The sequence below is a fragment of the Centroberyx affinis genome, unplaced genomic scaffold (assembly GCF_046629955.1).
Source record: "Centroberyx affinis isolate AG114_WGS23_722 - 3 ecotype Tasmania unplaced genomic scaffold, CSIRO-AGI_Caff_v1 ptg005062l_1, whole genome shotgun sequence".
Classification (NCBI taxonomy): domain Eukaryota; kingdom Metazoa; phylum Chordata; class Actinopteri; order Beryciformes; family Berycidae; genus Centroberyx; species Centroberyx affinis.
Genome location: NW_027282497.1, coordinates 420,550 through 432,052, shown reverse-complemented (window position 1 = coordinate 432,052; position 11,503 = coordinate 420,550). Strand labels below are relative to the sequence as shown.

Below are 11,503 nucleotides of genomic sequence, written 5' to 3'. Positions count from 1 at the left end.
AAGGAATGCATAAGCACTCACACGAGTCACTTCCGTCACAAAGAGAAATGTATTGAAAAATCACATCTTCATGGTTAAGTGGCAGTTTCACAATAACTGAAATAGCTCTGTGGTTCATGATGCAGCTGCCTGATATGAATACAGTGTGTTAACATTTAGTTCTAAACACATCAGTTAGTGATAACAAAGAAAGTGTTTTTGGGTGAGCAGATGAGGAATAATATTGTAACCTCAAGCCTCCCAGTTTGCCGTCCCTATTATGTTCATGCTGTTTATTCCAAACACTTGAACAAGCCTGCGGCCTCTTATCTACCCCTCATCCCTGTTAGGAGATATTGGTTGGTAACAATATTATTCCCCAATCAGTTTGTGACCTTGTGTGCCATGCACAGTGCTAATCTTTTTTTTTCTAATTTCTAATTTGCCTTTTTGTACCTTCAATGAATTTGAGCCTCTCATTCACATATCTATTCACTCATTCATGCTCTACTCTATGCAGTACGATTAACGCATCACATAAGCTGTGAATGTAGCATCGTGTTCACACCTATATTACACTTGGCACCCAGGCTGACAGCTGTGTTTTGGGGTGATCTCTCTTTTTATGCGATAGCCCCTCACAGAGTGGGTGACAGTGTGATCATGGATGTCATGCGATGCATGCTGTATTCTCCAAGACAGCAAAAGACTTGCTTGCCCATGTGACTACTGCCTCAAGGTTAACCTGTTACTATGGAGACAAGTCCACCAATGAAAATTCAGCAGACGGTTGCGATGTTGACTGCAAGCTTTTTGTTTTAAGGGGTGACCTATTTTTTTTTCCACAGCTACTCAGACGCAGACCCCACTACTCTCACACATATGTACATGCACACACAGACATTCACACAGATAAAAAAAACATGGATAGGCTACTCAGACACACATACACACCCCATGTGAAATGAGGTTGTGAGGTTGTACACAAAAGAACTGAGGGGATATTAAAAAAAAAAAACACCACACCTTAATATATAAAATATTTTTTAAATTCACAACAAGAAAAATTATACATTTTAAAAAATATATATTTTCTTAATTTATACCTAGAATAGGAATAAGTAGGTCTATGATATTTTTAGGCTTTATGAACAGATAATGTCATTTGCGCTTTGTGATTTTTTTTTTCTTTCTTTGATAGCATTCATGACCTTTGTCTTGAATTGACTGAAGACATGAATCTACAGGCAGCTTTTGGGATCAGAAGAAAAGGTTTAAATTAAAGGACATCTGATCGCTCTTTGATCCTTTTGTGCTAGATGGCACAGCTAACTCTCCAGAAATGGTCTTGGTTGCTGTTGAGCATTAAGGCCTGTGTTTAGGAGAAGGCAGTCATCAGGATTACACAGCAAATTTCAGGCTAAACTCTGCTTTGTTTCAATTTTGGGCTTTAATAACTCAGACTATGAGATAAAACATATTTTTTTAAAGTGCCACTTTATTACAAAAGTATAAACTTGACTGACATTTTCATGAATAGTAATCTTGATATAAAACATTACAATCTTTTGCACTTAGCACTTAATTACACGCTTTGAGTACAAGACCCTGTAGTCTGAATAGCAAACACACAACATTAGCTGCCACATTTAACTTAGCTGGGCTTTCCAAGAACACACCGTAGCTTCATGGCTTCAAAAAGAACAAACAGAACACACTGAAATTTACATCGTAGCTGTTTTGCAGTTGTGTCACTAGATAAGTCATTCCAAAACACAATTAAACATAATAGTAAAAGATAGATTTCTTGACACCGATGATATATTTATTATTCTTTCTCTTTTGTAATGTACATACACATTGCATCAACATACAGTATAATCACATTGTTTGCTGGGGATATTTGGTCAAATGAAATCATCTTTATTGTCCAGGATTAGATGTAATTTTGTGTGTTATCCTTAGGCGATGCTCTCCTTAGCAATTACTTCGCTTCACATTTTTGTCATTTCGGCAACGTTGCTATATTTTAACACTGATAACAGAGAGAGAGGAGAGAGTGTTCATCGATGGAGTGACCATGAGACGTAAAGGTTTGCTAATACACATCAGTTCTACTAGCTTTGCAAGCTGCACTAGGGTGAAACCCAAGCAGATTCAGTATGACCACGAGGCAGAGACTATGGTGATGAATGGTCCACAGATATGAGTGAGGACTGAGCAGAGGGGGAGTTGAGTGGACTGTCTCCATCTATACGACTCAAGCAGTTCTCTTAGTCTTGTTTCAACTGTACTGCACATGTTGGAGGTGCGGGAGGAGAGAAAACTAACACTCCTCGCTGCAGCACAGAGCCCCAATGAGCCAAAGACATCCTTAATCTAGTCGACATTGTGCTCTAGAGAGAAATAAAGCAACACACTAAAAAAGTAACTAAACAACCAACAACAATAGAAAAAAAATAAACCATTCATATAGGTACCACATGACAGTGCTTGATTTTTTGTTTGTTTTTGATTTTTTAGCATGCAACTTGTAGCAGGCAAAGTGCAGAAACAGGATCAATAAAGTAAAACACTTCATTTACAGACGGCAGTGGAGACAGTTTTCAGTCCATGTAATATGAAACAAAACATGAAAGAGGGAAATATCTGGTCTATTTTTAAATGTGAAAATGGTCAAAATTAGTTGAAGCTTTTAGGAGGAATGCAAAAGGTGTGCAATTTTGTTATAATACTCTCATAATTGATACTCTTGGTCCCTGAGCTTTCAAGTATTTTGATTAGTAATTCATTCCTTTATATCATTTAAATTCCCTCCTGAATCACATCTTGACCAACTACAGGGAAGGCCTGTCCGTGACAGACTAAGTGCTACCAAAGGATTTCACACAATGCCCGTTCCCCAGATAGGGGTCCCGCTAGGACCAGATAAAACTATACTATTTTTACCCGCTAGAATTGAGGAAGAATTTAGGCTTTTCACTTAAATTGTGCTTTGCACATGTATCAGTAAAATAGAAGTGCTACTGTTACCTACAGATTTCTCTGCAATGGTCTTGTGCTCATTTATCATTCACTACCTTTGGATTCCTTATAAGGTATATAGATTGGACTTTGTATTCAGCCCAGGTCATAACAGATCAACATTATTGCCCTAAGGCCTCTGCAGCCTCTGAAAGGCATGATGTCATGACTTGAATGTAAACAGTATGTGTGAGTGAGCATGAGAGGGGCTCAGCCGTCACTCCTTGTGGCGTTAGCTTAGCTCCTTGTGTTGGAAGGATAGGGGTCACAGTGCAGCCGCAGCCTTAAAGCCCTGTTACATACATCTCCATGCCGTCATTGAAAGTGAAGATGGTGGTGGTGCTGGAGGTGGCGGAGCCCTGCTTCAGGTCGCCAATGCTCTCGTACAGGTTCTCCCCAGGCAGCAGCAGGGCTTTGGCAGGCAGGTGCTGTAACTTGGGGGTTTGCTGCGTCGGTGGCGGCGGAGGGGGCTGCTGCTGCTGCAAGGGCTGCTGGGGTTTCTTCCTCCTCGGCCGCAGGGTGGCACAGGTATTGGGAGGCCTCTCTCGCTTCCAACCGCCTCCACCTTCCATATTCTCATAGGCCGGGTCGCACTCCTCGGTCCCGATGGACTCGTAGCAGTGGTCGTCAAGGGGCCCTCCGACTGCTTTGCCCTCCTGAGGGGCCCAGGTCTGGGGTTTGACCACTACACTAAAACCCCCGTCCCGATCTCGGTCCCGGTCACCGCGCCCCAAGGTCCGGAAGCCAGGATTGGCTGGGGGAGACCCCGGCACAGCTCTCTTCTTCTTTCCTGGTTTACACACCTTAGAGTACATCTCAGCCACCTGCGATCAAACAAAACCATTACTGAGCATGAAGATAGCAAAGACACAGATATAGACTTGCATGTACAGACTTCAGCATCCTTGCTCACCGCAGCAGCAGAGGGTTGTATATTCTCTACTGTGTGAGCGGTCAGCGGGCCGAGGGCTTTATTTTGGAGCATGATGACGTCATCATCCTCTGGAGGCTTCCAGATGTACTGCTCCCCATTGCCCATAAACACCGCTTCCTGTCAACAAATCAACAAATCACGTTTGAGGAGGAGCTGGTCATTATTCTATGTGTTAACTCACATACATACTGCATGCATGGCACACCAGAGCCAACAGGCAGGGCGACATATTCATACACACTAGACTGCCAAATGACACAGTATTTGTGCATAAATGAAAACTGCAGTTTCAAAATAGACCTTATGAGGCTCATAGAACACAAATGAACCAATTTCAAGATGCAAAAATATTGTACTACAAAGCTTGGATTATAACTGCAGTGGATGGATGTTATACAATATTGCATAGATTTTCCCTGGAAGGTGGAGCTTGTAATGTGAGGAACCATGTGCTTATATGCTGGATGGGTCTATTTCAATGAGTTGCGTCATCCACATGAGAACGATCTGGGGTGAACAGCACTGCGAGCAGACTGCATACACATGTAAGCATGTGAACTGTGCATGTACTGAACTCAGGTCAGAGCGACTGCTGTGACCTCACTGACCTCACACAGGGCAGCAAATGGGATCCCACTGTCACCTAGCAGGGAGCGCAAAGCCTTACATCCACCGCTAATGCAGGCTGTCGGCCTACACTCCCGCTGCTGTGACCATATGGAGCTGGTGACACTGGTGAGAGCAGAAATCCCCCCCACTGTCACCACCAACTCCTTTGAACAAACAAACACCACTCAGTGCCCTGATTTCAAAGAAATGCCCAAAGAAGTGCTAACATGTCACAAAATCAGCGCCATGCATGCTGTAGCTCAGTGCACACTAAAGAAAAACTGCAACATCTGCACTAATAGACCTGTGCAGATCTTCATTTGTGACACAAATGCTCCTCTAATTATCTCCAGATCCTGCTCCCTGTACCTTGACTACAATATGCATGTTATAATGTCATAGTGAAGCTGATCAAGATCATCCTATAGAATGAGGAGATTACAATGCAGCCAGCCGCCCACAACCTCTGTCTGAAGAGCAGAGCAGAGAGCCTGACACCCAGAGCAGTGATCTCAGGGGTGCAGACCCTTCAGGGCAGCAGTTTCATTCAAACTGACCTCTGCCTCCAGTCCCCAGAATACCTGGAACATCAAGTACGCCTTCACAGCTGATAGGCCAAACCCTCCAGCCACATTCAGGCACCATGTGCCTTCAAAGAAGATACCAACACCTCCAGGGCTTGCCACTGATGGCAATGTACTGGACAACTATTTATCATGAACTTTATTCATATCTATCTGATTTCACCCACTGCTCCACTCAGACTTGGTCCCTCTGGAGAACCAACAGCAAAGATCCTGCTTCGCTGGACACTCCAGGTAGTGATATTGATTTCCTCTCTCTCTCCAACTGTTACTTCCTCACTTTTCTCAACCCACAAAATGCTGTTCACCACTGAGCCTTTGTCCTGGATGGCAGCAAATACAAGCTCAGCAACATCAGATATATGTGAGGAAGGCTCACCTCTTTTCCACGAAGGACCTGTCCTACGAGTTACACATAATTTACACATAGCATAAAGAAACACTAAGATAATTTCTCCTAATCTGCTTGACTGAGATTTATTGGCATCAAATCCTGGTATTGCATGTCTTTGTATGTGATAAGTGTTGACGCTCTAATATACATATACCTCAAAATAATGTCAAAATTCAAATAATGAATGAACTTGATAATAAAATTGGCAATATACAGTACCTCTGGTAATTGTGCCATCAAGAAGAGTTAAGATATCTCAGTAAATGAGATCATAGTTTATATTTTTATACTTTCTTGCATGGTGTCATTCTAATGCTAGCACTCTACTGTCCATAAATACTAGCTAACGCTTAAATAGAGTTCTAGTGTTCACTTCCACTGCACGATATGCAAAACGTTGGGTAGCAACTCTCAAATGCCATGCAGTACTCATATCCATACTTGCCATTGTTACCGAGATGCTAACTACCTTGTAGTTTATGAGCAGACTGTGTGCACACATGCAAACAAGAGCATACGTGCACACACACAAACACACGCACAGAACTGCAGTTAGGGAACCAAGATTTTTCTGAAACATGACTAAATTGCTTTATAAGCAGTTTTAAACCCCTTACTAGAAACACCAGATCAAAACTGAATTCCTGTGTATCAACAAATTTTGCTCTACCAACCTTTGGGAAGGAGGGGAGGTTGAAGGACTCCACGTTTCTGCGGGGCAACTTTGTGCTGTGAGGGTGTGGCGGGGGAGGGGCGGGATGTGACGGCGGGGCGTGGCGTGGAGGCGGGGCCGGTGGCTCCCCCATGTCCGTGCCGCTGTCCCTCTTTTGGGGGGCCTTGTCGGCCTTCCTCAACTTCCTGACGCAGGCGTACTCGGCCGTCTCCTGAGGATGCGGGGGAGACATGACCTGGGCCTCGGGCTCAGGAAGCCCTCCTTCCACCCCGTCCCCGTCTGGGTCTGGGGGCGCCGGGGTGTTAGCGGGAACGGCTGGAGGGGCCGGAGTGTCCGTCTGCCCGGCCCTGCCCACCATGGCATAGAGGGCGTCGTCAGTGCGGGTGGTGGAGGAGCGCCGGCCCACCTCAGAGTACGTGTGCTCCCCATCCTCTCCAGTGCCAGAGGGAATCTGGGGAAGCTGCCTGCCTTGAGAACGAAGGTCAGAGTTAGACCGGCGGCTGGGCAGCAGCAGAAGGTCCATGCTGGCTGGACGCTTCTTTTTAGATGCCTCTGCAGGGCACATACAGCCTGCTATTACGGTCTATACAGCCAACTTAGGTGAAATCCACCATGAAACAGAATTCACATATGTTATTCCTGTGATACTGCCCAATAAACATTTGTGCACATGAAGAAATCTCTCCCTAGAAAGCAGAGAACCAAGGAGCCAATCTGGGATGTCAATCTGGAGCTGACAGTCAATTGGGTACTGACAGTGTGGGAACATGCATCCAAATTAGCTTTTTTTTTCATTGTAGTGGAAGCATGACAAGTATAAAGCAGGACATATGCTTATATTTCTTTAAAATCACCCAGGGTGCTGTCACAGTGCCACATACTCAGTTCCCAATTCATTGCCAGTGATGGAGCTCCAGGATTTGTCTTGGCTCTCTTATTTCTGTCTTTGGGAGAGAGTCGCATGTTGTTCATAAATCACGACTGAACAGTCCAGTGGAATAGGAACAGCTTGTAAATGTAATGTAAATTCTGTTTTAGGGTAAATTTCCCTTCTAATATCTCCTCAAACCGTATTATATAAAGACTATGTGATTAATTTAGGGGTAGATAGCAACAAGGACAGGGTGTGATGACACCTTAGTTATGGAGTACAGTTCTACACAAATGTTGAATATTTACTTAAATGTACATTATCTGTGGGTTGTACTGCTGTTTTTGTGGACTCTAGGAGGAATAGCTGTTACCTTGGTAATAACTAATGGGGATCCGAATAAAAATCAGCAAAAACAATATACAGTATGTTACAGTAAATATGGAAAAGTCTTTATATTTCCTGGTCATGGCATCGATTTACTGGTAAATTTATTAACTGACTTTCCATTTGCCATTACATGCAGAGCTCTATGTATATAGCACAAACGTCAGGATTTGTATATGAAGGATGCACTCACTTTTGCCATTGCAGTTCATCTTGTTCATCTCAGTGTCCGATTTACTGATGGACCGCAGCTTGGACTGCCTGAGTATACCCTGACAGCACACACACACACACACGGCCAGTTAAACACTAATTAACACTGAAGAGGTGTCCTCTGAATAAAACCCTGTTCCCTCCTGAATTCAGTTGCTTGAGCTACTGCTGCAACACAAACACAGCATCGTGCAAGGAGGAGTGTGTTGCCTGATGCCTACCATGTCCATAAGACGGTGTTTTCCGCCCTCGCCGGAGACATTGTGTGTCTTCCCCTTCCTATGGTGAACACAATGACTATGTTATACAGGTTAACACTGATTATAGTGATGCATTTCTGCGTGTGTTTGTGTGTGTGTATGTGTTTGTTTGTGTGTGTGTGTGCGTGTTTGTGTGTGTGTGCAGCATTTGAATCTGAGTCATTGTCTGTTCACGTGTGTTTGAGTCATCATGACTATGTGCGTATGCGTGTGAGCGTACATGTTGAGAGTATGCGTGTGTGTGAGAGAAAGGGAGAGTACATGCGTATAAGCATGTGTGCATATGCATGTGTACAAATGTGCATCCTCCATCCATGCATGCTTGCATATGTGTGTACATGTGTGTGTACATGTGTGTGTGTGTGTGTGTGCGTGCGCGTCTGCTCTCACCTCTGGCAGCCCACACAGAGCACCACAATGAGGATTGTAACAACGAAGGCTGAGGCAGCAGCGATAGCACCCAGCAGCAGGACCTTGCCGTAGGGAGGAGCCGTGAAGTTCAGCCCGTCCTGCATGGAGGCCATGTGGGAGCGCTGGCGCTCGCTTGCTCTCACACACTCACACTCACACCCTTACACACATGCACGCAGGGAAGCGCCACAGTCTCGCTGGGATCTGCAGTGAGAGGAAACACAGAGCGGTGCTTAATTACAAAATTATCTAACCTTTACGAAACATTAACTAGATTAACTAGCCTCAGAGGCAGAGGCAAAATATACACGGTGAGAAGGGCGAGGGAAAGTAGCAGTTCTACTTCACATTAAGAAAAGTAAATTGAATGAATTCCTGTCCATCACAGAAACAATCTGGAGGTGAACAGACCTGCTCACACACAGAGTTACAGATATGTACATAGAATAATGATGAATTTACAACAATCAAGCAATTATACAATGAATTGAAACACATCAATACTGTTCAGATTCAGTACAGCATTCCACATCTGAACCCCAGAAAGGAAAACACACACATGTTCATGAGAAAATAGTGCTGATGTATTTGTCAGATAGCTACTATTATTCAAATCGGTAAATATGATTTGCCCAATGTTTAAACCATTCCTGCAAAACAGCATAAATATTTAGAGGGAAGAATGAGTCACAGCAAACCTGAATATGCCAGCAGACAGAGTAACCTGAAACACTGGAGGAGGCAACGATCATTATTCTGAAGCCAGAAAGAACATACGGAAACATCTTCCTTTGATTTCTTGTCTACCTCTCGCTGCTTGCCAGAGAATTTCACGTTTGGCAGTGTAATATGTTTCAAATGAACAGTAAAAGCACAGAGTTCTCACAAAAAGACCAAACAAACAAGCCCATTGTAATCTCTGTCAAATCACGCCATCTGTCCACAGTAAGAATGTGTTTGGCTTCCTGCTATTTCTTGCATCGTGTCTTGTCCAGCAGCAAAACATGAATGAATGGCAGAATCCAGCAACCAGACCTGGACTTGAACTGAAATTCTGGGCAGATAATGATTCAATACCAGTTTATTTCTGGTGTTATAGTGGCACTTTTAAAATGTCTTTCAACTATTTGTTCAATTTCTAACCACAGACTTTCTCCCAAACCACAAGCTCCACAATGGATCTTGTTCCACTGAGATAAAGTCATCGCTGTAGGTTTGTGTACCTGCATCATGAACAGATGACACTCTGAATAATGTACTTTAGAAATACAGTATGGGATTCAACATACAAACTGTGCTTTCCCTCCAGCCCAAACAAACTCTTCCCAAATCCCAGTGCCTTAACACCTGATGTCACTCCTGTCTTGTCTCTGGAAGTTAGCCGAACTCCTGGCTCCCTCAAGGCTGCTTGTGTGTTTTAAGAGTAACCATCTCACTATTGGACTTCTCTGAGGCCAATATGTCAAGTTGGGACATTCTGCCATGGGTGGCATTATATCACATTAGCATATTGTGCTGAGCCAAAATGGATGAAGCAGCTCAAATAAATTAGCGTCAGTATTGCAGTGTGGCGATCTGCGAGGCACAGTTTTACATTGGGATTCTTATGGGAGAAGATGTTCTTTTTAATCCAAAACAATGCGGAGCCACGTCACCTTTTGTTTTCTTTGCAAGTACAGGACGCCCTGCCTGGAGATTGGAGAACAAACATAAACTGTGCTGATCCGTGAATTCAAATTAACCGCACATTGATTAATATTAATATGATCTATTAATGAGTCATATTTTGCAACAGTGGATATCCCACTCATGCATACTTTCTCTTAATATAAATCTGCATGTTTTGAAAAAGTGATAGTGGCAGGGAACATCTATCTAAACTACTTAGTGTACTCTAAGAACAGAAAGCAAACATGTCAAGGACTTGTCAGATTGCGACCTGTTCTGAACATAACTGACTCATCAAGCAGTGCATCGCTTTAACTAGAATACTTCCTGAATCATCTGGGGATATTACACTGGATATAAAAAAAAAACACATGCATCTATGAGGTGATATTCATTTACTTCACAGTTGTGACAATGTCAGTATAATTATATCGGCGCTGATTTGACAATAGGGCAGAGGAGGGGAGATGGAGAGGGTAATGAGCGAGAAGAAAGGGGAAAGGTGTAGGTGTGGAGGAAAAGAAAGGAGAGAGAGAGAGGGAGGGAGGGAGGGGGGGGGGGGGGACATGCGTGGGAGTCATGTGGCAGGTGTTTGAAGAAGCTGAAAGCTGATGATGAGAAGAGGCTGTCACATTTCCCAACCAGGTTTCCTTCTTCCTTCCTTCCTTCCCTCCCTCCCCGTCTCAGTCCGTCCACACCTCCCCACCCATTCTTCTCTCTCTGTATCCCCCTGCCTCCCCCTGCGGTGTTCAGCCAGAGTGACGCCTCAGCACTGCAGTGTAATCTCTGGCCCTAGAGCTGCCTTGTCTGAGCCAACCAATTGGACGTAGCGCTCAGAGCAGAGCAAGAAATGGCCCTCCACCAGCAGCTTTTCTGCTAAACAAAAGCCCTTCTCCCGAGCCACAGAGAATCCCTCTGCCTGTGGCACTCTGTGGTACGCTTGTTAGAAATTACCAGCGCTCCCTCTCATACCTGCCCGGTCCAGATTTGCCAGGTGTTGCCCTGACCATGTATCACGGACCAGCGGGCTAGTTACACTGAGATGGGGTGCCATGTAGTGTAGCGGTGAAGAAACTGGAACATCATCCATCATTCCCATCTGAACTGATTTTTTTTTTCCTCCATGCTGCTTCAAATGTAGGACTTCAGTAATTAAAACATGACAGATCTCCCTTTGCTCCTTGGTATTTTTTTCTGTATTTGTATCAGTGTGAGAAGGGAACACAGGGGGCACATCATGTAGTACAGATGAGTGGATGAAAGATTGGCTCATAAGTGCCTCAGTGAATGAATGAATGAATGAATGAATGATAGTAGCAACATATATCACCTGTTGACTTGCATCTAATTAATTAAAGGTCTAGGAGCATCTAAAGGAAGAGTGAAACACGCTGAGTGATTCATTCTTCCAATGATATTGATTTCCTCATCAGATCACATTTCGAAGACAAAATCTAACAAACATTTAAATTATTTTCTCTTCTTTTCAACAAGCT

General features: G+C 43.8%; 1 protein-coding gene across 1 annotated transcript; it reads right to left on the bottom strand.

Annotated features, from left to right (window-relative positions):
* Window positions 1-3,287: 3,287 nt before the first annotated feature.
* Window positions 3,288-8,452, bottom strand: LOC139666543 (atrophin-1). Its single transcript, XM_071545808.1, has 6 exons — window positions 8,319-8,452; window positions 7,890-7,947; window positions 7,694-7,727; window positions 6,199-6,749; window positions 3,917-4,054; window positions 3,288-3,827 (listed from the first exon to the last, which is right to left on the bottom strand). The coding sequence occupies exons 1-6, from the start codon at window positions 8,450-8,452 to the stop codon at window positions 3,288-3,290; spliced, it is 1,455 nt and encodes a 484-aa protein (XP_071401909.1).
* Between the last annotated feature and the right edge of the window lie 3,051 nt (window positions 8,453-11,503).